This window comes from Trematomus bernacchii, unplaced genomic scaffold (assembly GCF_902827165.1).
Source record: "Trematomus bernacchii unplaced genomic scaffold, fTreBer1.1, whole genome shotgun sequence".
Taxonomy (NCBI): domain Eukaryota; kingdom Metazoa; phylum Chordata; class Actinopteri; order Perciformes; family Nototheniidae; genus Trematomus; species Trematomus bernacchii.
Window position 1 is genome coordinate 23,859 of NW_022987905.1, and position 27,917 is coordinate 51,775.

Here is a 27,917-nt window from a genome sequence, read left to right on the forward strand (position 1 = left end):
TGTTGAAAGCCAGGCTGTGTGAGTGTTGAACGTCATTCCAATCAGCATCAGCTGAAGTACTAGGTTAATCCTCATTGCAAAACACACAAATCCACGCACACACACACATGCATTACTGAGAAGGAGGAGAAAAAACAATGGAAGAGAATAATGAGACCAGGTGTGTGATGAACAGTCGTGTATAGTTCAACTGTGGGCTAATTCCTCATGTCTAACAAAAACATGGAAACTATCATAAGACTCATTTTTGACGTCAGGACTTGTAAATCATGGTGTGTGTGTGTTGTGGGTTCATAAATTCGAAAATCCTGCTTTGCTCTGCATTCCATAGCCTACCTGAAAGCAAATCCATGAGAGGCTGTTTGCTTTAGAGAATAAAACACATGTGAGGAACACTTATATGCTGTTAAAGCCTATAGGCTACTGTTAAAACATAGCCTACAAACAATGTATTACTGTAGGTACCTATACAGATTCACTGCAGGAATACCAGGAAGTGGTTACATCTGAATCGGAGTCAGATATAAAACCATCTTAAATCCACTTTAGCCAAGCAAAAATCCTAATGTCCAAATATAAACAAAGGCATATCTCCCATGACACTACTAACATGAACATTTACAAAAAAGTAAGAAAACAGTGACCTGTCTGTTCCCTGACATTATGGTCACAAGCATTTCTGTTTTCCTTTGCAATGACAAAGTCATGGCAAATATTCGGTTGCAGGAATGGCTCACTTTTAATTAGCATTAGGGTTTTCTGACGAGAATTTCAGCCAAGTTTTATCATGCAAAACAAACAAAAAATTCATCGTGTGGGCTAATAAGCTATTTACTGTATTGCACTTCGCCTAATTAACGGCATTTTATGTTAGCTTGATGCAGATAACGTGACAAAATACACTCCATGTTTGTGATGACAAAAATGAAACAAATGTGCAGAGAATATTATAGGCTACGAACCTCGATTTATCTTCAGGAAACCATTGTTGTTGATGAGTGTCGGTCTTCGTGTTTAATTTATTTGTTATTTTCTGCAGAAAATGTTGTATCCATTAACAGAGAAGTCGCCTCTTCTTTAGTCATTAGCTTCATAGCATCCGCATTTAAATAATTAACCACACAAATGCTCACCTGTAGGCCCACTACAATTAGCTTTTTTTGCAAATGCGTCACTTAGCGTACAACGTTAAAAAAAAGTATGGAACTTTTTCTTAAGTAAATGAAAGTAGCTTAATCATTTATAGCGATTGTGCCATATATTCTATATTATAACATTGTTATTCCGGATATATTAACACATAACTTATGTTATATTAAGTTACTTTTCTAGTTGGAGCTGCATGGTGCAATAGCCGTTAGCTTTTTGAGCATCACAGGAGAGTAAGCTAAAAACATAGGCTAAAACGTAACGTGTGATACAGTACAATAGGCTACATGTTTGATAACACAATAAATGACTTAAGTGCAACACTTAAGTTAATGTACTTAATTACCTTAAATGACTGATTGTCAAGAGGATAACAAACATGGAAACAAAATTAGACATGATAAATGTAATAATTGCCTATATTACTATTATTATTTTTTAGATGCAAGACCTATCAAAGACTAACCTGCAATCATTTGTGAGATTTCTCAACCTTTAGAATAAACTTGAAAATATTCTGCATCCAAAAAACAAATTACTCTTACCCAAAGTTTGACGTTGAGGCCCAGAACACATGTTCAAAGTTTCTTCTCAGAGCCTTCTCCCAGGTGAGCTGATGTGATGAATTGCTTTTGGAGGATTACGTTTAGCACACAACCTGCCAATCATCTGAACAAGTGAGAAATATGCTCTCCACATGTTTTTTATCTCACTTTATCTCTTTGAAAAATAACCTGTCAATCGATCAATCTACACCTTTTGACTTCACAAAGGCACAGGTGAAATACAATATAAAATCATATCCTATTTACTCTTGAACACATTATGAAACACAGGATTTGCCAGCTAAGATTTACAGTGCAACGCTCCTCTAAATCAAATCCAGATTAAAGTAAATACCATTCCTTTGAGGGGAGAATTTCTAGGAAAGAAATTATTGGGAAAGCTATCAATGAACACTTAAATCTCAAAACAACCATCTATCTACAGTAGCTTCCGTAGCAAGTACATTTTTTAAAAACTGCTTCACCCTATAATTCTCATACTATAAACTAAAGAAGAAATGTCCAAATCTCCAGGTTCCTTTTTGAATCCTGTGAGAAAAGTAGCACAAGAGATTCTGTTATGAATTTGTAGATATGTGAATGGGATGGATGGATGAGGGAAAACTGGGAGAAACAAAAGTGTTAAAATTAGGTAATTCTCAGCTAATGGGAAAGATAAGGTAGTGCCAGGCACCCTGAGTTCAGAGTGGGTAAACACAGAAGAGGTTGCGATATAATGCGGGTTGATGAAGAGGACATAGGACTTAGTATGGTTGGTTTAAACTCTGTTTCCATGTTTTTTAAGATTATTCTAAGACTATTTCGTATGGTGGGAATTTACAGAAAAGCTGTATATCACAAAATCCTGTCAGTTATTGAAACTCCCCTAAAACATAGGCCTGTCCGACCTGTAGATTACAACCTAAATCTTCCAAATTCACACTGCAAGCTGTCCCAGGTCCCCCTTCTACTTTAAGCCTGTGGAGCTGAATGGGCACTTCTTGCTTTCAACAACACGCTGCAGAGGGTGAATAGCAATAACTCAGCTGAAGGGCCGACTGCTGAGAGGATAGAGGTCATTTTTACCTTGACAGGAATGATTTAAAGCAGGAAGAGTTGCAAAGTCACTGAGAAATTATTTCAGTTTCTGTGCAGGAAGTGCTTGGATTCGAGTATTATTGAAGTATGACCCTTTTCCTGCTTTTAACATTCCTAGATATCCAATCAGGGAGGATACAGGCAGAAGGTATGAAAACAATCTACATATAAGAAGCGTTTGCACGTAATGTTCACATGCATATCCCTCCTACTTTCCTGGCTTACATTGTGTTTGCAGAAATACTGTTTTTTCAAGAACAGTCAATCACTTCTGTTTTGCCCGTGTCCAGGATGTGAAAGGAACACAGGAATAAGTCAAAAACAATGATTTTCAATCTATTTTAAAAACACTGAACCACACAGGTGTATCAATTAAAAAAACAGGGTTGACTGCCTTTTAATGTATTTGTTGGTACAAACCTACCATATGTCCACAGCTCAGATTGCAATTATACTTAAATCTGCCTCTTGTTATTGAAGCCGACCTGTCTCAAATTGAAACACGTGTTTACGATGCAATAAACCCACTTCACCTTTTAAATGCTCAGGCCCAGATCCAGTGCTTTATGGTTTACCATCCACGAAAACAAGAAACGTTGTGGGAGTGTAAATGAAATAAAGACAGACAAAACACAGGCAGTCCAGTAAAAAAAGAAAACAAAATCTTTATTATTTTGTCTAGAAGAACAGGCTGTTGTGGAAGAAGGTATGGGGGAAATATTGGAGAGGTAAAAGCAGCCGAGGAATAGGGCGGAGTCAAATCGACCAGAGCTTGGGGCTGGAAACTGGATTTCTGTATTATGCCAAGGCTCCCATTGGGTCCCAGGCAGGAAGTACAACTGGCTCCTGTTGCATCACATCCAGGACTTCAGCGGAGAGGTACTTCTTGTCTACCACCACCTCGTACACATACTCGGAGAACCAATCATCCGTCATGATCAGGTAACCTGCAGAGAGAGAGACAGGGAGCACAGCCAATGAGATTTATTTTTTACCTGACAGGATGGGAGTAAAGCGTAGAACTGGGAAAACTGAAAAATAAACCACAACTTGGAAATGAATCCAATTCAGGTGAAACTATATGGATACAAATGAGTTGGCTTTATCATCTTAATATGATACATGGGTGATGGGAACCGCAATTTACTACTAGACTTATTTGATCTACTACTATGTACCGACATAAATAAATCCAGGTGGATTGTATATTAACCAGGTAAATTGGAATAATATTACAAAATATAAACATCTGTTCAACACTTCACACCAACACATTTGTCCTACATTTTTACACTTTAACCAAACCGATGCTGCTGAGATTGACAGAATGCTTACTTTGGAAAATAGACTTGTCCGTTTAGTTTTGTGAAATAAACATAAATCAGGAATTGGCGTGTCTCTCCTCCTCTTCAAAAACTTTTAACCAGTTTGTGACTGAATCACGAATAAGTTTGATAAAGAAAACAAACATGTTAATCCGTTTTGGACTGCATGTGTTTAGATTATTATTAACATGGTGATTCAACTTGTCAGTCGGAATAAACAAGATCATGAAAGTTATTCCCAGAGAAATCTTGTCGTTTAAAGTAAATTTTCTACCAAGTTTAGAAAGCTCCTTCCTAAGCCACTAAATATATTATAAAACAGTTTGAAGAAAACCCTTATCCCGATTATTTTTTAACAAGGAAATGCCCTTACAAAGATCACATCATGCCACTTATTAAGCTGATCGTTGTTACTGCTGTTTCACTGAAAGAAGAGAAGGGAGTGCTGCAAAAACAGTTCAACATAACGCTGAAACAAACTTTGTCAATGCACGCACATTTTATTTGAATTGCTCTTTATCGCTAAACTCTATTGTTTCGACAGAAAAAAGGGTGGAGGACCCTCACAGTTCAAACTCCCCCACCCTAGAGTGCAGTATGCCTTCAACACTCCTGCTATCACCTCTGCATACCCACCCTGATAAAACTAAACAATGTCCGTCTCCGTCTCCCTCAGTGTGTGTGTGTGTACGTGCGTGTGTGCGTGCGTGTGTGTGTGTGCAGCCATATCAAGTCAAAGTAGCTGAATCTGGGTTCTTATGAACGCCAACCTTGGACTTACATTGACAGAAGACATGTTGGGATAACATCATCTCTTTTTGGAGGAGGATGTAGCCCCATGCTGAAATGATTAATTAAAATCACAGATGTCTACGTGTGTGTCTTCTGCTTAGATAACAAAAACGTAAAGTGTTGTGAAAACAGACCGGATCAAATCTTGTGCAGAACCGAGGAACATAGAAAGCTGGATGAGAACTGGCAACCAGACTTTAGAGTGATTATGGTGAAGTTATTTTGTTATTCTGTTTCTCTAATGCCACTTTCTAAGTCTCTTTACTTTTCCCCTCGCCATGTTTTCAAAGTTGAACAAGCGAGATATCCCTCCTACTGTCAAGTTGACTTATCGAAGACGTCAGGGCGACCGCAAGAACGTGCCACGGTTCAAAACAATGTATTGGGGATGGCGTGTCTGGGTGTGTTGTGTATATGTGCTCTTCCAAGTATGCAAATCTTAGATGGCACGTTGCCTGGTTCTCACTGTGGTATCCTTGTGTGTGTGTGTTTGTGTGTGTGGATGTGAGCTTACTGGAACCCGCATGTTGGGTGGCATGGTGGTGTGTGTGAAGGTTGGGTGTCCTTATTTGTTTTTAGGGATAGGCTGACTGTCCTGTCTCAGAACAGACATATGTACTGTAAGCTAAAGAAGTGTGGAACAGTTATCTGGCTGTGAGCGAACGAGCAGTGATTTAGACATATAGAAAAATACATTATTCTTTGAGTTTAAACAAGTTAGCTGAACAGCTAAATGCTTGAAAATGTTCCTGACTATGTGAAACTACCACTTTCTTTTTCCCTTTAGCAAAGTGTAAACTGGATTGATGGAAAGGACATGATGACGTACCACAATTCCTCGAAGCATCAACATTTATATTTTGCACAATTTGGCCATTAAATAACATCCACTGTGGCTGCGTCATTTTACACCGCAGAGAAATCTGAGAGGTGCGTTTGTATTTTGGACAATAATCCCTACTTGATTTGTACAGCCTTGAGTATGTCATCGTACACATTTTCTGTCAATCATCTGCTACTGCATAGTATGGGTGCAGCAGATTCTGCTGTTGTTCTTTCCTAACACCTTACTTCTTCTTCCCATCTTTCATTGACCTCAGGACATTTCCCTCAAGGTCAAGCAAATGTTTATAAGAGACATATGACATCATTTGTCTTAGTATTTTAACTGCAGCATAAGAGTCATGCTAGGTTCTCCGTTAGGCTGTATACAGGTACAGCTGTGCTTTGAGCTAAATGCTAACATGCTCACAATAATAATATATCTATTATTATTATAATATATCTATTAGTATTAGTATTAGTATCAGGCATTAAGATATATTGTATGGGCAACATGAATGTTTTTCTAAAATGCCAACCAATATAATAAATTGATTCAGGATGTAGACCAACTGACACTAATTGGTATCCTTTAAAGCGTAGCATGGCTAAAAGCAAATATTAATATAGAAAGGATGGAGAATAGAACATAAAGTCAATCAAAGGTCAAAACGCACGGTTTAAAGACTGTGGTCATCCCTTGTAGTTTGATATATTCCCTCATTTATTGATTTAGACTAGAGGTTGGCCGTGTGCATACAACACAAGATGTATCTGTGAAATCATTTTGACACTTTTGACAGCACTGATGAGAGGGTGGTCTTTTCTAAATATAAGAATAGAGCTGGATAATAAGAAACGGTGGGGAACAGTATACCCGCAGAGTTGTGGTAAGACTACAAAAAAGGCGTTTCTCATTTCATGGGAAGTGATACGAGTCTTTAAAATGAGCAGAGGTGACAGAAAGGCAACTGTGGTTTGGGTGCAAAATAAAAGGCAATGGATAAGAAGAATACTGAAAAGTTAATGAAGCTTATCTTCATAAGAGTTTGTTATGTCCGCTACCAAGGAAATCCTTCCATCCACATTAACATCATCTTCTTGTATTTACTCAACAATGGAAGAATCATGTTCATGGAAAATCATAGTTTCTCTCTTTCCACGTCAAACTAATTCAGAGCTCAAGCTAAACCCGTGACAACTGTTAAGAAATCCACCTAATAACCTGCACGTTTTAACCGGTTAAATGTAAGACTTTTTAATACCACATAGAATGCAGTTTAATACCCATTTGCTTTTTACGGTTACGCTGGCAAAAGTATTAAAGAAATCCTAGAAAGTACACAACTGTATTGACATGGTTAAACAATGCAAGAGTGAAACATAACAGAAATAAATATATGATGTGACCAGGGTTTTTCATTTATTAATAGTCCGTTGTCACACAAAGCGAAAAATAAATATATTTTGACACGTTTTTTTGGTTGAAGCCGACATATTAGACAATTGAATGTAATACTTCAAAGAGCCGCAGAATCCCTGCTAGTGCCATTTCAAATGGAAAAAACAACAACCTTGAGCTGTGGAGTTAGCAAGGGGATAAACAAGGAAGAAACGGAAACCTTTCGTGAGAAGCTGAGGGTTAGGAGGCATATGAAAAGGCCTGAAGAGAGATGTTAAGCCTTTAGAAACCTTATAAACACACCCTTTACTTTACCATACCTACAACTCTTATTCTATTTTCTCCTTTCCAAAATCATCTCCACATCTACATTTCTGTTACATCTCTCTGTTTTCTACTCTCCTTCCTTTTCTCCATTCACTTCTTTTTCCCCCTCAGCTTTTGTCAAACAAACAAGCCCCCGGATTCCCATGTGAACTCCACGTCTCAAACTTTTGTTCTGAAAAACGTTATTAATTTGGCTGCGGAGGAGCTGGGGGCGCTGGCCCTGCCTATCTGCTGGTGTTTATGGAATAAGATATGCGTGAAATACATTTGATTGGACTGAGGGGTTTTCACATGTTTTCCCAACAGTCACTACGGTTTGTGGGTTCAAGCAAATATTGTGATTAAGTGTGTGTCCCTCTGTGTGTGTATACGCATCGCTGTATGTGTGTGTTGCCAGACGATGCATGACTGACCTGAAATACTCTCCTATAATTTGCAGAGGAATGTGGAGCGCAGAGATGGAGAGGAGAGGGTGAGAGGAAGATGGGAAACAGAGATGAAAGGAGAGAGGGAATAACAGCAGTAGACAGTTAAGTCTGGGACAGTGATGCGGTCTACCTGCTGTGTTTTGGGTCCTGTTGCATAAAGACAAACCATCCCTACTAACTCAACAACATTTTCCACGAGACGAGTCTTGGTTTGTAAAAAAACGTTTTGACTTTGCGGTTGAAAAACAAACAAAAAACAACTCCGTCAGCTGACCACTAAAAAAAACAGGTTCAAACGTTTCCAGTTAACAAAACAAGTGTTATGTCTTCCACGAAGTCAGACGTGCATTGAAAAACGGAGAAATCTCACGTCTTATTACATGGGTTCGGTTAGCTTTCCTGCTACAGTTTTAGCAAGCAATGTGATAAGACACCAAGCCAAAACAAACCAATTGAACTTTATATTTTCTATTGAATTTGGAGGAATATCACTATGTTTTGTTCTGACCTTATAATATTATGCAACTTGACCCATAGGCAAGGAGGTTAAATAACTATATTAAAAGCCTATGTGTGTGTGTGTCTGTGAGTCTTTATGAAACAGGACACAGCCAATTACAAGTTCATAAAGCAGCAACACATGGGAAGCTCTCAGTCTAATCCTGTCCATAATTCAATAGGCACAAACAGGAAGATGATGATTTATCACGAGACACAGCGGTGCGAGAAAGATGTGATGGGTAGGCGGGAGGAGTACGTTGCAAAAGCATGAATACAATAATGGGACCTGATCCACATGAAAGCAACTATCTTTTTGCGTTTTTAGCCAGCTATGTCACAGTGAGTTGACAGCTATCAGTTCAAAAATACATTGTGATGGTGATTCAATACAGGTTGGAAAGGACCCAAAGAAGAATTGTGTAATAATGGCATCTCTGAACTTACCTTTGTTTCCACGATCATCGCCCCAGGAGTTTTCCACCCTCCACTTCTCAAAGCCCTCTTTCCCATCCTGAAAGAGAGCAGACGATGATGGGTGGATAAGAGTGAGAAAATGTGACTTGAGGAAAGAAAGTGTGCTAACAGCTGGGGTTACTTACAAGGGGGGAAATTGACATCACTTTGAAAAACTGCAGCCGATTAAAGCAGCGTAAACACGGCTTTGATGCAATAAACCCTGCTAAATGTGTATATTCCTGTCCGACTGCTTGTATACGTTCCTTATGTTTGCATACTGGAGAGTCATCTACCTGTGCAGTATGTGTGTGTTCATTTCATTTCATTTAATCGTTTCTTTGGCAGGGACAATGCACAGTAATGAACACTTAAAACATTCAAATGTATCAAGCGTAACAGTGCCAGATTTAGCTTTGAGCTCATTTCCATCCGCAGTCCCTCACATAAAACATTTAAGAAAATTACATTTTACAAACATAGCCAAAACAAAATACATGATATGCAAAAAGTGCAAAAGAGGGGGGGGGGGCAGTCCATGTAAACATTTATAAAAAAACACATACTTTTAAAAGACTTAAAATTGTCAAAACTTAAGAAATTGTGTTTTTCAAGGATGGTACAGTGGTGGTACCTGGTCTGTGACAGCAGTGAGGATCATAGCGTGGGTCATGAGAGAGTCTCCATAGATCAGCCGCTCCGCTTTAGAGAGGTTCTTCACCGACACTCCAAACACCAGCTCGTGGTTGAACCTGCGCGCACCAATGCATAAACATAAGTGATTACACAAACTCCCCCTGATGAAAACAACGAAAAAGCCCTTTATTCTGATCATTTCAGTAGAAAAGGCAGTTTGTAAGTCTTTTTTCCGTTGTAGGGGCTGCCAACAACGTATGATGCCCATGAATAAATCTTGTATTCCAGCTTTTCATTCCTCTCTAATGACATGACTGTAGGAATGAAGCTGCATTAAGCCTCATCATCTTTCCATTTATAGTCTATGTATGGCTCATTAAAAGATCTGTGTGAAGGATGATCTTCAGCAGAGATTGTTCCAGACGTTCGGCACCATGCTGGTTCAGTTTGCCGGGCAAATTTAACCCAGGCGCCAGAAGACACAGAAGCTTCTACACGTGAAGGGCAAAGATAAGCAACTGGTCCGCTGTGGAGAGAATAACACTTCGGGAATGCACGTTGACATAAGCCTGTCAAACGTTGAATATTCAGTATTTAGGATATTGTATTTCTCTTTTGAGTCACTTTTCCAATTGAAACTACAACTACTTGCTCAGAAAACACACGATTACAGTATCATTCTCATTCACAATGAGAAAATGATCACAATATATTGAGATAATAAATAGATACATTTATAAATAATAATTTAAGAATAATATTTTAAGTCAAATCTTTGACTATTGTGTGTTTTGTCTCCTTTTTGGCAAGTTAATAACAATTAATATACAAATGTGTGCGTCATGGGATTGGAGGAGGGAGACATAACGAGAATGGAAAGAAATAAAAAGGATTAAAGAGGTTATTCATTATTTAAATAATATTATTATGTGCATAATATTGCCATGACATCAATATATAATTTGTTAAATATTTGTAAACATCACTGTTATTGTTAATACTAGTATATTGCAGGCATCAAGTCCCAAATGTACGTTCCTAGAAATGTTTGAAGCCATGTAAACATATTGCTTCTAATATCTGGGACATATGCACAGCAGACTAGAATAAAATGGCATTGAAAATAACTTCCACCTGATGCACTATACTCACACATTCATGTCGTTAATACCCAGCTTGCCGTGGAAATGTTTCCCGACGTCACAACCGAACCACACCGCCTAAGAGAAAGACAGCATTTCCAGATTCATGAAGTTCACACGATCAGACGCTTGATTGTAGAAATGTGGGGGTTACGGTCACGTCTATTTTCCCAAGCCTACCTCTCCCTCCTTGATGGAGTCAGCCGCAGCCTTTTTGAGCAGCTGGATGGCCTGGTTGTTGTACTGAGTGCTGCGGCCACCGACCATGTTTCCTAGGAAATCCACAGTGTACAGCTTCCCGTAGGGGTTCTGGGGTCGGGGGTCGTTCACAAGGCAGATCTGAGGGTAGAGAGTTAACATCCAAGCTCAGAAACAATACGAGAAACAGCAAGTAACACAATCGGAGGTGTTGGAGGGGTCACATACTTTGTCCTGAATGTTGTATAGAGGTTTGACGTGCTCTATGTAGAAGTCCTGGGGGGTGAGGGGTCCCATGCGGTGGAAGTTCTTGTCCTTGTCCCTGTACTCCCAGCAGATGGTCTCAGGAGGGTTGCCTAAACACACACTGGCCACCCGGAACACCTGCACAGCACACAGTTTGGACATTAAAAGGGGCCCTGTAATGCTGTTAGGGGTCATATGCACATAGGCTACAGTGTAGAAATGGCAATGAAGATCTTATGACGTAAGCTCCTCCCTTTCCTGTCGTGTGCTATATAGGTTTTTGTGCATGTAAATGGTCTGCCAAGGCTCAAATCCCAAAGTTCCCTCCAGATAGCACTCTGCCGTAAAATGCTCACATTATTATGTAACACTTGTGCTTCTATTGTCCAGGCTAAAATCCCCAAAGTCCCTCCAGAGGGAGTTTCTCTCCCACACACTCTTACCCTGACTGAAATGCCTCCATTGGACTCCTTTGTTTACTGCTGTAACATAGTGACATCACTATGTAACACATGCGCTTCTATTGGCTAGCGCTTCAACACATTTGACGTGATAGGCTAAGGGGCGGGATATGCCTAGGCTTTTGACAAACAAGCATATTTAATTTGTTTAAGTAGTTGGTAAGCTTGAAACTGGCAGCGGCGGACACATGTTAGTATATCTTACAATAATATCTAGTGGGATTTCTTGGTGTGGTGGAAGGAAACTACAGGTCTGGTTTATATCCAAAAACTTCACTCTGTACCATGTTTGCTGTCAAAACGTTCACTAAGCTATAGCAACTCTGGCTCTCTGTGGCGAAGTCTCCTGCGCGCTGGAGGATGCAAAGTACTTTGTCAGTGTTGTGATGAAGACTATTTCCCTGTGGATATGTGTGCATAATAGAAAGCAGTTGGCTGTTTTGGAAATGTATGTCACACTTAATCTAGATTGTTTGAATTGTAGATTGTAATTGTAATTGTAATTGTAGATTGTTTGAATCTCAAATGTAGGGATCTCCCACTCAAGTAGAAGAATACAAAAACATCTCTCTGGTGACTCTCTTTGCAAAGATACAGTATCAAAATTATTCAAAAATATTAGGGGACGTAAGAAAAACACAATGTAGGGGATGTTTAAAATTCACAGACTGTCAATTTTTGCATCAAAAACTCAGAAAACACATCTCAGAGTGGACAAAAAGTATCTCTCTTTTAACAAACCCCGAGGCACCTCCTGCCGATCTACTGCAGTAAAACCACCACGGGGCAAACCTGAACAGGGACTTTTGTTTTCCTTACCTATAGGGAGGCTGTTGGAGATGTTTATAGATATAACTCCCAGCCCATATGTTAAAAGTGTGTTCATGTAACCCCACCAACCCTCTGTCTGTCCGTCCATCAATCAATGCCTGGGCCTCTTTCAGATTTCCCTACATTCTCGTGTCTTTTTCCTCCATACAGTGCCTCCCTCTCTACTGTCTTTTTCACTTCCATTCTCCCCCCCCCCCCTTCCCTCCATGTGTCGTCCCGCAGTGCTGAAGTTCAGACAGAGTTCCTGTGGGCTAAATTGGGTTGTTTGGACTGGGCCGTCTGTCAATCGGGCCCTTCTAACCTCTGATATAGTAATCTGAGGAATTTCCCCCGTTTGCTTTTCACCTCTCCCATCCTCTGCTCTCCTCTCCCAAGACCCAGCACATGCTTTTCCTATCAAATACGATTAAAAACACCGAAGAGAAATTAGGATGCGAAGCAGTCCATTGTTGGTGGTAGATAACAGCGTGTGCCATGTACTGTATTGTTCCAATTGTGCGGATGAATGGTGATACATCACGCTCTCAGTGCTTCGACTACGTGTGTCACAAAGGACACATTTCCAATAAATTTGAACACACTTTGTTTTTATTAACTTCTACTGCTGATATCCAGATAAATTAAACTTGTCTAGCTGAATATAAAGCGGACGAGGGGATTATTTTTGGCTTAGCCTGGAGAAATACAGCAGCCATGGCAGCAGTTTCCCATGCTTAGTCAACATATGAAATGCCCCTATATAAAGATGACATTCCTCCTCTCTGGTTAGTGAACACTGAGCCCACTACTCTCACCCCACCCAGGCCCATTCTCTCTCACAGACAAATACACAAAAATGCATAAATTCCGGCCTGGCTTACGCAAACAAACAATCCCCCTTCGTCATCACAGAAATGTCAAAAAGTACAGACGCACGCAAAAATACACACATGCACAGAGTCAACAAAGGCATCTGTTTGACTCCTCGTTCAACTACTTTGTTTAGACTGACTGTGGGCAAGACGACATGCCAAGGTGTCCGTCCTCTTGTCTGGTCTGTGTTTGCCCAGATGCCCTCGGCACCTTGAAAGACATCTTCGTTATCCCTTGACCCGCCCCCTTTTTCTCGCCATACCATCTTTTTGTCCAAATCCTCCAAAAGTAATACTCCCTGGACCATTTCTACTCACTTTACAATTTGTCTTCCAGATACCCTGACACGTTGTTTCACTGTAAAGTATAGAGCACCGTCTAAACCTGAGGCCTGTACTACGAAGCCGGTTCAACCTAACCTGGATATGTTTGAGTTAGCCGGTTGGCCTAATCCAAAACGTACGCGCTCTCGCTAAGCGGTCCTACGACGCGGGTTATCAAGTGGATCGCCAAGCCAGCCGTGTCCTATCTAGTTAGGTGCTCGTTCACATGAAAGGGGTGGTATTTGGAGCATTCGACCAATCTCAAACACGGACAAGCGTACTGACAGCGCAGCGTCATACTTCCTGAATGAAAAGTGAACTTTAATATTAGACATATGAAGACGTTAAACTTTAAACATCCATGACTTAAACACTTTATCCAGGATAAAAGCCACATAGCTGCACCTGCAAGGTGAATACAGCTGGTAAAAGAAAAAGTGTTTGAATGCGTACATTAACAGGTTTATGATATGCCCCGTCTAAGACACGATCTGACTTTAATTACATTTGACTCGAGTGTTTCGTCAACTTAATGTGTTGCTTAAAATAATACTTCTGCATACAGTATGTGACACTGAGTGTTGCACGGCCAGATACGGCTCAAGAAGCTGACTCGAATAAGGAAATATATGATACATTATGATGTGATGTGATATGAATGATAATGGGACACATCGACGTCTGCACTCACAGTGCCGCGGACTGTAAGCTACGTAATGTTACTTTGATCCGGTTACTTATGTTGTGGCAGATATTTAATTAAGCTTTCTTAACGCTAATATTATAATAGTCAGATTGCTCTGAAGATGGGAGGGGATATTCTATTAATTTTCACGTTCACACAGTCTGTGATTTTTGCCGGCCATCTTTCCTGCAACGGCAGTTTAAACTGTATTTCCTTTCTCCTGTAATATGACTTGATCGCTTTAAACTCCGCACACTGAGCTCTGATTGGTCAGCAGGCAGTGCTTTCACTGAGTTGATCTCTTAGCCTGCAACCTAACCTGCTCCGGAGCAGGTTAGCCGCTCAGCATAAGTTACCATGGAGATCTAGCCCGCTAAAAAGAGAACCAGCGTCGTAGGACCGGAAACCCCGAGTTTTCCCTGAAGTTAGCCGGCTAAGCGAAAATCCTGCTTCGTAGTACAGGCCTCTGCTCTTTCTAAACTGTTATGAGATAACTTCTGTTATGATTTGGAGTATTATAAAGAGAATTTGACTTGATTTGACTGAGACGTACTGTAACCATCTCTCTTAATGCTAGATCAGCTGTGCGCCCACTCATCCTGCCCTGGCAAGGTAAAGTAGGTGCGAGGGAAAAGCTGAAAGAGAGACCTCGGTCACAGAATAAACAGCAACAGAGACATTTGAGCAGGATCAATATTTACCTGCCAATGTAATGACAGATATATATTAGAGAGAGTACACAGAGAAAAGGGAGGGAGACAGAGCTGCAACGAATAGTGACGCAAAATAATAAAATACTTTGCTAAAAGTGCATCCTCACAGCAGTGTTCAAAGTGTCTGAAATGTGTTGAGCGTTAAGTATTTATATGTATCTCACTCATAAAATTGATAACATGATATTGTTCCTTAAATTTGATTCACAAACCACACACTTTCTCCTTTCAGGCACAGTGAGTGTTAAAAAAGAAACTGATAAACCTGATCATACTGTCAGTTTACAGATGTATCAATGTTTGTGTTTTCAACATGGAATTCACGAAGGATTGGAGTCCAGGCCCTCAGGATACACTTCATTAGTTCTTCATTACGGCAACGGGGCGTTGATCATAAACTCCACTCATGTTTGGACTGTAACTTCAAAAGACCATCTCATTCATTTCTTAATATTCTAAACATGAACACAATACTAATTGCTAACAGGTTTGAGGAACCAGCTGTTATAAGAGTTAGCTAACAGGCAGCTTTCTCTTCTGCTCATCAGTCTCTAGCAGAAGGTCCTCCTCAGGTCATTCTCGTATCGAGTTTGCGTGTCTTGCTATAAACAATAAGCTGACTGTATGCACGCTATTGTGGCTAACCGCAGCTAATCTTCGATAGCATCTGCGCTCCAGTGTTGTCCGGCTGGGATATCTCTGCATGTTTATTTGTTTTACGTCACCCAAACAAATCACCTGAAGTAAGGAGTGAGTCTATAACACAACCTTGAGCGAGACACTCCGGTTACAGTTAAAGGGGCCTACTATGGTAATTTTCAGATGTACATGTGAATCTTGTGCCTCTACCGAGACATGTTTCCATGCTTTAATGTTCAAAAAGGTCTTTATTTGTCTCATACTGCCTGTGCTGCAGCACCTCTTTTCACCCTCTGTCTGAAACCAGGGCCCAGTCTGCTCTGATTGGTTAGCTGGCCAGCTTTGTTGTGATTGGTCACCTGCTTATAGATGTTCCGTCCCTTCGCCCATCATGTACAAGATGTTGGAGCGCTAGCCAATAGAAGTGGGGCGTTTCATTGTGATGTCACTATGTTACGGCAATTAACAAAGGAGTCCAATGGAGGGCGAGGGGGGGGAGTTTTTGGGAGAGAAACTCCCTATGTGGGGCGATGGTGGCGAACTGGAAGGTCACCAGTTCAAGTCCCGGAAAGACCAAGTGCTACCGAGGTGTCCCTGAGCAAGGCACCGTTCCCTACACTGCTCCCCGGGCGCCGTACATAATGGAAGCCCACTGCTCCTAACACTAGGATGGGTCAAATGCAGAGAAACCGTTTTGTTACATAGACATACATACACCTGTACTACGTAATGACAATAAGTTTCATCTTCTTCAATCTTCTATGGAGAGATTTTAGTTATTGATGCATAAACATGATTTAATTAGCATGTTGCAATATGCCTTTTAAAAACAGATGCACCTGCTGGAGTGCCCTAATTACTATAAGATGTGCAGGAAACTGTTTAGGTGATGTAAGCTTGCACTATTTAGTTTAACAAAAAATATCTGAAAGGGCAAATTAGTTGGCTTTTGTCATCTTGTGTGTAACGGAAATGGTTCTATGTTCAGTGCAGCAATATGTTCACCCGTTTCTGACAGAATATCTTTAAAAAAAAAAAAAATGGTATTAAGATCTACTGCAGGAATTAAATGCCAGATAATGTTTTTAAAATATTTTTCAGGTAGAATTAATGCCTCTTGTATTTTGTACATTAGGCATACGAATGTGATAACAAATTAAGATTCGCTATGCTTTTAGCAAAAATGATTTCAGACATAGTTAGGGTCTGAAGCAGGAACTCAACCTGCCAACGCCAAAACATGCGCCTCATTGCTACACTGAGGTAAATATATAACTATTGACTAGAAGCTGGACTCGTCAGTGTAAACAAATGACACCATGCAAACAGTTTGGATAAAAATGAGCGAGGTTTTGATTAAACTTTCATGTTTTTTTAAACATGCAACACATGTGGTCGGCGTTGTATTCTAACAATTGGTGAAAAAAAAAAAATGCAAGAAATGCGAGTGGACGACTCTGCCCCTAACAATGACAAATCTGCAGCAACCCACCCACATCGAACAACAAATCAACCGAGTCAATAGCCGGCGGCGGCGACCCTCTTTTAACTGCAGCAAGAAGGTTCCTCTGTGATCTGATGGCCGCCTCATAAATTAGACTTGTCTTGAGAATCACTCTCCGTGCGCTCGGAGCCAAAAACAGAGCCGCACACGGCGTTTCTGATTCCATGACGCAATGGAGCATGGAAGGGGCTACAGTTGTGGTGTGAGGGATACCATCTGTGTGTGTGTACTGCTAACTACACGTGCACGTACAGTTACCAGCGAATGGCCCTTCATTTGTGCGCCTACTTGTCTATGTAAGTGAGAGTAGAGGAGCAGGGACACTCACCAGACACAGCATCAAAGAAAAAGACTGCCTTTGAAACTTATCCTCCTCTGCCTCAATAGTGCAGCGTACGGATACTGTAATTGTAACTATAAAGACAAACGGTGCATGAGATTAGCTTGCTAGCCGAGTGTACGTGCAGCTTTAAAAAAAGGCTCAAGCTGCTATTGTAGAGGTTTTTTAGGTAGATGTGATGTGCAATGAGCCTGACCGAAGTTAACAAAGCGAATAGATTCTTTACACGCAAGGGGATCCATTTAAATCAAGCGCACCCTGGGTACAGTAAGTGGAAGCAGAGACGCTGACCCTGGTTGCCTGTCATGGGAGTGTGTGAGGGGCTGGCGTGATGAAGACCAGTGCACCCTCACAGCCGCTACGTACGGGGGGGTGGACAGCATCACCTCAAAGCAAAACTGACATGCCACTCTGATCCCGAGAAACATATGTGCACACACTGATGCAAAGGCAGGTGAATATGTAGAAGAAACACTGGTTTCCCACGTGTAAGAGTAATAAAAACAAAACACTATGTAAGCACACACACACACAAACACACACTCTCACAGGGTGTCAACAAACATATTTGCACAAAATAATATGTCAGTCACTTGCTCAGTAGAAGGGGTTATGGAACAGTTTTTACACTGACTGCCATTTCTTTATATAATTATGGTATATTTGTATCCGTTTATTTTGATCAATGATGTTATTCGTTATTTGTCGTATTAATGAAATTGTTATTTAGTTATAAAAGAAGAAATGAACTTACAATTGATTATTTTATCTGACAAATTGTCAAAGATATTTGTTTCCAACGAGATTAATGCAAATCCTTACGTTTTAGAACCTGTGATCAGGACAATTAAACTAATTAAATGATTACCTAACCAATATGCAACTGTGATGCTTCTCGCAGCTGAACATTGACACTTGAATGTGCTTTTGAACATACAATTCAAAACATGCTCTCCCTATCTATAGCACAGTAACTACATGGAAGCTCTACATCAAAAGCATCCCTGAATTTCTATTTAATTTGATTTATGAATTCAAGAATATGGATTATTTTTAAATAATGGGATTTGATGGATGTCAAATTTAACTTGTTGTACTGATATGGTGGTCCAATACTGAATAATGGTTTTAGATCTGGCTCGTTCTTCTTACAACACCGACTCGTCCATCAGCAGCGGCCGTGACAGAGCGGTGTTTCGCAAAACAAACCGCTTCCAGGTGGACAAACAAACACACCGACGACCCTCAGCCACCCCCACCCTGTCGTGCAGTGTGGTGGGAGCAGTCTTAACTGTTGCATAACATATGTGTGTTAGTGTGTGTGTGTGGTGGCGCAGTGAGATACAGGCGACTGTTTAAACAAGCAACCAGCCAGAAGCACAATGCACTCAAACAGCTGACAACAAAGGCTGCATCCCCAGAGCAGCGTTGTGTGTGTGACCCACTCAATGGGAGGCTGATTGACTGACTGGCCGCTCATACAGTCACTCAGACACACACACACACACAGGAAGCGTAAATAATGCCTTTTATGCACACACACACACCTACACACTGTAACCTGTCCCAGCCACAAAAACACACTGTAGGCACATTTCACCGCACGCATGGACATACATCAAACATGTTACGTTGTTGTGGTGTGAAATACTTTGTGCACGTTAATTATTATTTAGGATGTGAATTGTGTCTTTGCTGTCCAGCGCCAGATGCTCTGTGTTAGACTGTTCCATAAACAAGATCGCTATCTTCAACCTGCCACATGTGGGGCGGTGTGCAGGTGATTTCTTTACTTTTAATTGTTGCATGGTCCTGATATGACATGTGCACACACACACATTTGCATTAAGACTATTAAGTCATACTACACTGCAGACACAGTCAGGTCTTTTTGCAAGTTCTCTTAAGGGGAAACAGAATTATTTTTTAACGCCTTGGAAGCAAGACAATTAACGGACCTGAATGGCGACAAATGTTTTGTTCTTGTGAAATGAATCTGAATACAAGAAAACACTGTATTACTGAAGTGCTGCATCAGATCTGACAAGTTGCTGGAATGTCTTTCCACTTCTTTCTCAATTAATTAAGCAGTCTGATATTAAACATGAATGATATGGTTATTACAAAATTACTCTATTTAAACAAGCGATTGTTAAAGCTTCTTATTTAAAAAGAAAACTGTACCCCACCTAATTGTATGGGGTAAATACATCATATTGACCAAAGCATCACTAGGTTACTATTTGTTGCAGCTCATTTAATGTATTAACAGTTTTAACTTGAATCTGTCAACCCTACACCAGGATTAACTCGAACCCTGATTACATTCAGCTCATTTCAGGTATCACTTCTAACGTGCTCAGTTATGTCTTAATGGACAGCGCCCTCTTCTGGTAGAAATAGGAAAGTGTTACAGACCGTTTGTTAGCTTTCTCTTTTAAATCAGATGTTTATATTCAGTGTATTATTATAATTCTGTTCTCATTCCTTTGAGGGGCATTGCAACTGATGATAATGATAACAATTATATAAATAAAAACATATATATTCATAATCACAGTAATAAGAATAGCTCTATATGGTGTCAAACTCAATTTCATCACGGGCCACATCAGCATTAAGGTTGCACTCAAAGGGCCGGTTGTAACTTTAAGACTATATCAATATACATATATACATATATATACATATATACATATATACGTATATATATATATATATATATATACATACACATATATATACACATATATACACGTATATATATATATATATATACGTATATATATATATATATATATATACATATACATATATATACATATATATACATATATATCAAATAATGTATTATATTACATTAATGCCTCTGCATTGGATTATTATCGGATAGGGTAATAACTTCATAATTAACTACGTCTGAGAGCAGAAGTCTAGGGCAAATCATTTCAAATAATTGCAAGTCACTTCAGGGCGCATGTCACAAAATGAGATGCATTGTGGGACATGTAGTTTATAGACATCGTGCTTCTGTAAAGTGGCATGAAACCGTATAATAAAAGTATTATATTTTTTGCAAGCTCTTGCGGGCCAAATAAAATAAAGTTGGGGCCGGATTTGGCCCACGGGCCTTGAGTTTGACACCCCTGCTCTATAGTGTATTGCTATATATCGTGATATTTTCTGAGATGGTAATCTCGTAAAGTCCCAACCCTAAAACTATTCTAGAGGAACTACATTTAGTCCCTAGCTCCTCCAGACAGACACAGGCTATGTAACAGAGTTCCTTTAAAACATGCTAATGGTTGCCTGGAGTGTAAAGGCACTATAATCTATTCTATTCTATAGGAAACTCTCACTCAGTCTCACCTCTTCAATCATGGTGTCCAAGGCCTCAGAGAGCTCAGATTTAGTAGCGTCACTGGCCACCATGTTCCTCAGTCTTAGGCTGTATTCCCTCAGCTGGAACACACAGGGACACAAAAACAACAGTCAGCATATTCTCACAGATTGATCGTGATTAGTTTGAACTGAAGGAAGTGTGTAAACGCACCTTATGGTTAAGGATGTCATTCATTCTGCGTGAAGCCTCGGAGCTGTGTGACTCGGGAAAGGATTTCTTTGGGATGACTCCATACTTTTCTGAAGACAGGACGAAACAACATTTAAAACTATTTTCTTAAAATAGCAAAAAAAACATTATTGTTAATGCAATAACCGTAAAACTGCAATTAACAGCCAGAACTTTCATATGCTTCAGTCACTGGACTCAACGCACCCATACTTAAGAAATGTGTTTATATTGGACCAGTATTTCATTCATTTGTCACAAAGTTCTTGCTGCATTAGCTTTGCATTAGTTAAGATTGTTCATTTACAGCACCCAAGGATTTATAGCACCAACACAATTCATCTCTTTATCCTCCTAAAACGCACCTGCCTTTCAGCAAGGATGCTATTTGTCATACCAAGAAGTCAAAAAGGGTAAAAACTAAACAGAGAAATGTGGGGACACTTTTGTTTTGTAGCCAGAAATGTTGAGGAAGATGAGACAATGAAACTGAAACGGAGCAATAAACATGTTTTTATATACATCTCTGGTCCCTTGACGATTAAAGGATTTGAAGTAATCGAGAAAAGGACACATATTCAGACTTCTGCCTAAAAAGTAAGGAGTCTCCACTTGTTTACCATGCTGATAAAAATGTATGAATTACACTTTGGTGCTTATAGTCTCCCTAAAATTATCTGACTGATTAAATGGTGAAGAATATATTGACAAAAGTTACCTTGCTTTAATTGCGACCTGTGTTTATTTGTCAAAACAAGCAGCCACAACTGGCAAATAAAATGGATTTGGTGGTTAATAAGGGTTAACCTTTAATAAAAGTCGTACAAACCGATGAGGTTGACCAGCATGTCCCACTGTCCTCCGTCATTGGTTGGATTGGAGAGCAGGAACTGGACCAGACGTCCGTCGACGGGCTCCTTCCTCTGCGCTGTCTCCACACAGGCCTGCAGGAAGTAGTAGCAACGCTCAATCTGGAAGAGAAAACAAACAGAAAGAAACATAAGAAACAGAGAAAATGTTAAGGGCTGAACAAATTAGACTTGAGTTAGGCTTATGTCATAAAACTTGGTATTGGGGCCAAACTAACTGTAAGACAACGACCTCCAAAGACTCTTGATTTAAGATTTGAAACCAAACACAATTAGCATCACGTTTTACCTACAGCGCAACAGATAATAAGTAAAACGGTATCAGACAGGACTTGAACACATTATTATAAGTTCTGTTATTTGTAAAAGGACAAAAAATAATACATATTTTGTAGTAGCAATGTTAAATCTGTAGAAAAATGAACTAACAGAAAGGGAAAACATGGTGAATAAACAGAGCAATGTGTGGTTTTCAATGTAATACTGTGACTTTACCAATACGTAAAGCATATACTTAAGATAGGCTTAAAAGGTAGGGTAGGTAAGAATGGAGAAACCAGCTCGAGTGCGCTAGAATTTGAAAGTACGCAGCCGAAAGAAATCTGCCCCTTCCTTCAGACTTCCTTACAGAGCCCCTCCTCCAACACACACGAACGCGCACGTGACCAATGAGGGCACGAGATAAGTGTGTGCACGAGATGGAAGGCTAACAGGCAGGTAGGCCATGGTAGGCCGGGCCGGCTCAGATGATTGGTCGTGCTTTTTACAGCGCCACGGCTTCCACAGATGACATTTTTTTATGTATTTATTGTCAAAGCATTTCATATATTCATTGCTATCGGGATGTTAAGAGCATTCCATGGAATATAACAAAAAGTGTTTCTGAAGTGAATTACCTACCCCACCTTTAAGAAACAAAACTGAGTACTTGAGACTTAACTGACTGTAAAACATCAACCTCTAAAGAAATTCAACAAGATCGTTTCAGGCAGGCTTTGCACTCAGCCGTTATTATTATTAGATAAATCATTTATAAAAGAACATTAACCAACACAGCTTTCTGGTCATTTCATTGGTCAGTATTCAGAGGCCTGAAAGACCCGCTCATAGAGATTGAACTACACATCTGATGTCATTTAAGAATCTATGGCTGACAGCGGGCGGGATATTCTTAGAGCTCCACATTTAATGTACCCTTGTTTGGAACTACTATCGCATTCAGTGTTACTCCCTTCGGCTGGCACATGTTGCAAAGAGAGGTGTATTCATGGTGCATGGAACAAACAACTGTCTACACATGTGGGAGAAAAACAGACAGACAAAAGGTAAAAACATTTCGCGGGTGTCACTGTGACGTCAAACCTGGAAGGGCACTGACTATAACCACACAAAAGAGGGATTTACAGAAGTTGGACAATGACTGTATACACTGCTGCATAATAATCCACACACGCATACACAATGTCCTGACTGAAAAACAACACAAATAAACACTTCCATACATATACAAATTGCAAATGTTACTAGGGTGAACTCTTATGTGCTGTTTACACGAGAACTCAAACGGTTGTATCCGCTACTTTTCTCTTTCGTATAGCCCGAGCGGTCTCGTGTGAACGGAAGACTTTTTTGATATCGTATTCGCTTCGTTTGCGTTTCGTATGCGTTTACGTGTAAGTGGGGTCTTAGTGTATAAAACAGTAAGATTGGAAAACGTGCAATAAATCTACAGTTGACAGATGTCAGATACACAGTGCATCTATCAGCCCATTGAGGAACAGAGAACAGTTGGTGAGGGTCTTACCTTGTCCCAGAAAAAGAGATACGACTGACTAAACTCAAACTCCTCTATGTTGAACTTCTTCATGAAGGGAAGTCGCATGACGTTGAGGCACGAGAAGATCCAACATCTCCCTGGAAACAGAGAAAATGACGTTGAGACACGAAGATGCACAGATTAGGGAGGACTTCAAGTAACATTTGTTTAGGTACAGGAATCAGAAATGCTGTTTGGCCTGTGTGCTTCACCTAACTTTCATTATTGATATAGTTGGCCGTGTGTTTGATTCCTTGATTGAAGAACAACTTGATTTGTAACTGACAAAGAATGTGTAATTTTAAAGTGTATACATTATAGCATAGTCACTGTGTAACATGCATGAGATGCAAATCTTGATAAATTGACAAGAAGTTGGATTTACTAGTTTAAAGAAAGTTTCATGAACTAAAACTGATAGTCTGAATTGTATCATGGTTGGCATGGACTCTATTCAGGATTCCCAATTTGCATTTATTCATTTGTTTTTAAGGCAAGACTTTAAAGCGCAACATTGCAGCCTTTTTTGATAACAATTGAGAAAAGATTAAGCATTCATATCCACTATTTTTTACAGATAATCGCAGTATAGGAATATTTTATATAAAGAATATATATAATTTGAGAAAAGTTTTGCAGCTTGTCCTCCAATCAGTATTATTCAGGTTTGCTACAGTATGGCACAGGAATTTGATCATTTCTAAATCTAAAGTGTTCACTTTACTTCAGAAATACCATCACTTTTAGTACAAATGTGTGCTGGTTCACATTTGTTTGTGCTGCCTTTCGATGCATTGTTTAATAGGCAAATTCACCAACTAAATGATGTGTGTTTAGCTAACAGCTAAACGCATCCATTCAGACCCACATATGGATGCATTTTGTTTCATAGTAATAATGACTGTATTACATGATGTCCTACCTGAGCTTTTCTGGTTGGTGATGGGCTTGCCCTCTGTGGATATAGTGTGCTGGAAGATGTGCACAGTATCCTGGACGGTCTGCCGTTGCAGACAGACCTCCAGCGGGTCGACGCAGGTCGACACATTCTGGGCCAACATGTAGCGCGGCTCGGCCCGCAGCCGCTTCAGGAAGGAGGCGACTTTCTCCTGACTCAGACCTGCAGGAGCGAGAAGGTCACATGAAGTTCATTTGTAACAGGAAGGTTTTTACAGATAACTATTACTACAAGGAGGAACTACCTACTGTCCCAATTACCATGAGTCATCTGTGCACTTTAGGTATACACACTTCTCTCTTTAGATCTGATTTACGAGCACTTACGCACTTAAACGTCACAATAATGCCTGGAAAATACCAGATCAATAGTCATAAAATAAAAGCACATCATTTATTGAATACTACAGCTGTCTTGTGCATCGCTCTTTCCACCATCTATAAAGTTTATAGTGGACAATAGCCATATTGAGCACCCTCCTGATTAGACCTCTGATGAGGAATGAAGGACGCTAGGCATAGTGCAAAACACAAGCCAAACAAGGTAGTTATCAAATATGCTTTCTAGTTTCGCTTAAAGCAGCCTTAAGGAGCTAAGAGCTGATCTGAGCTCAGTGGTATCACTTGTCTGGCTCCATCTGTGAGACGAACACACTGGAAAGCCTCTCTAGTCCCGGGTAGGATGGGTGCACACACACTTTGAGAGGGTAAGAGTGCAGAGCAATTAACCGTTGAAAGAGACATTGCCTAGTCATGCGTGAGGCCGACTGTTCGACCCCTCTCTCTCAGCTGCATTCTGGTTATTTTCCATCGACACAAATTCAATGACCACCGCAGATTAGGAGAGTGTCAAGCTTCATACCCCGTCATGCCAAGTGTATCAGAAAATAAGCAGAACCTGACCCGAGGTAGAGAATATTTCAAGAGCAGGCCTGCATGGGGGGCCGTGTCATAACAGGGTTTTTGCTAGGGGCGCAACAGCTGCATTTTTGGACACTGATTTGTATGGAAAGGGTTCAAATAATAATAATAATAATGGGTTTCATTTATAAAGCACTTCATATTTGACTTCAAATCCCGAAGTGCTACAAGCAGTGAGCATGAACAGTATAAAAACATTACACAACACGGTAGAATTAATAAAAAGCAATAAGAAAAACAATAAAAAAAACAATAAAAAATAAAATAAAATAAAAGGGTGGTAATAAATAAAAGGTCTAGGGAAAGGCTCTATTGAATAGATGGGTTTTGAGGCCTTTTTTAAAAGCCTCCACGGTCTGTGGTGCTCTCATGTGGTCGGGGAGAGCATTCCACAGACTGGGGGCAACCGAGCAGAAAGCCCGGTCTCCCATAGTACGGAGCTTAGTCCTGGGGGGTTTGAGGAAGTTGGAGTTGCTGGAGCGGGTAGTCCGCAAGGAGGTATGGGGGGTGAGGAGTTCCTTGAGGTAGGGAGGGGCAGTTCCATGGACACACTGGTGGGTGAAGACGGAGACCTTGAATTCGATCCTCAGTTCCACGGGGAGCCAGTGTAGTGATTTAAGGATGGGGGTGATGTGATCATATTTGCGCACCCTCATCAGGATCCTAGCAGCGCTTTTCTGAATGTATTGAAGCTTCTGGATGCTTTTTTAACACTCTATGATAGGTGTACTGGTAACACATTCAAAGTGAAATAAGAGAGGTGTCTTAAAGAACAGATTCCAAAAAGTCAAAGGGTGAGGAAGTCAGTTGGTCTGGATGTTTTTCAACAAGTGGAGGCATGAATGCTGAGAACATACATCACAGTAGTTTTCTATGGAGGGGACGACCCCAGGCAGCCGGGGTGACTTGCACATTTACACATCAATGGTTATACAACAGGTTTTATATATTAGCTAAGCACTTTATTATGCCCATCACTGCTACATGTGCAACTGCAGTTGGCATCAAGCCAAACGGTGGAGGCTCAGTAGACATCCACAATAATTGACTAAAACACAGTCCAAAGATCAGAATATTATCAAAATATCAAAGTCCTGCATTTTAACTGACACTTTAAAATATTGGAAGAAAGATAAAGAAACATTGGGTTTACAGAAAAGCACACTTAGGTAACAAAGGTCTTAGAAATAACTGTCTGACCTTTGCTTACGAAACAAACAGTTGTGAAAGCTGAGGTTAGGAAGCGAAATCGAAACAATCAAAATCAATCTGAAGCAGTGGTTAAAGTATTCAGGAATGGTTAAATATCTTATATAATAACAAACTGCCAAATAATCTGTTTGTGTTAACCCACTCATGGTTGTAGTTACTTAAATATAATGTTGGATGGTTAAATCTATACCAAGTAATCATATTTGTAAAGTTTTTCCCAAGTATTGTGTGCCAAAATCTGAATTTATAAAGTAACCAGTAAATAAATCTGTAAAATAAATGTAGTGGAAAACGTACAACATTAACTTTTAAAATGTAACAGAGTAGAAGTATAAAGTAGTATAAAATGAATATACTGTGGTAAAGTACAAGTACCTCAAATGTATACTTAAGTAGAGAACTTGAGTAAATGTACATCGTTAGTTACCACAAATGTACTTCGTTAGTTGCCACAAATGTACTTCGTTAGTTAACACCACTGATCTTAAATCATTGTGGGAATATATTAAGAAAGAAGTATTGTATAGGTGAAGCTTATATTTTAAAGTCCCATCTAATGAAAACCAGATTAAAAATTAACTGATAGGCCTACCTTTTTAAATACTTTGACAGCTTCTGGTATTACTAAATCAGATGCATGACTGGCTAGCCACACAAGCTAACACCTCTGGATCCTGAAAATGAATCCAGATTTTAACTAACACATTATTGTGGGTTAGCTGTGTGTGTCTCCTGTTTAGATGTCAGTACTTTGTTGATAGAGTATCGGAATGAACGGACACACCTAGTGAAGTAAACGACGGTAAATCCATGCTAACAGACTGGCTAGCGTGTTGAATGCTAACTTAGCACATTAGCTTCCTCAGCTGTCATCCTCTAGCTGTCAAATACAGACTGCACTCGGGCATATAATAAACGAACCACCGGGGCTGAAACAGCAGAAAGTAGCACTCGACCTACCCTTTTCCATGTTTCCGTGGAGCTTGGGAAGCGTTGTCTGTTTTCCTGAAAAGTCACCGGCTCTTTGTTTATCTCCTGCACCGAAAGTCAGTCGGTGACGGTGTGAAAACAGGGTGCGCTCGTTTGGGCACTCGCAGCCGGTGTTTGACGTGGCGGATGGGCGGAGTTATTGGAAAAAGGGACCGCACCAAAATAAAAA

The 27,917-nt window shown here is 40.1% G+C and overlaps 1 protein-coding gene across 1 annotated transcript; it reads right to left on the minus strand.

Moving 5' to 3' along the window:
• Window positions 1-3,432: 3,432 nt before the first annotated feature.
• Window positions 3,433-27,866, minus strand: blmh (bleomycin hydrolase). Its single transcript, XM_034114837.1, has 12 exons — window positions 27,719-27,866; window positions 24,591-24,788; window positions 23,657-23,766; window positions 21,813-21,954; window positions 20,966-21,054; window positions 20,782-20,874; window positions 11,047-11,202; window positions 10,801-10,959; window positions 10,631-10,698; window positions 9,477-9,594; window positions 8,834-8,900; window positions 3,433-3,739 (listed from the first exon to the last, which is right to left on the minus strand). Exons 1-12 carry the CDS (start codon window positions 27,726-27,728, stop codon window positions 3,591-3,593), a joined length of 1,359 nt encoding a protein of 452 aa, XP_033970728.1. The 5' UTR covers window positions 27,729-27,866; the 3' UTR covers window positions 3,433-3,590.
• Window positions 27,867-27,917: the final 51 nt, after the last annotated feature.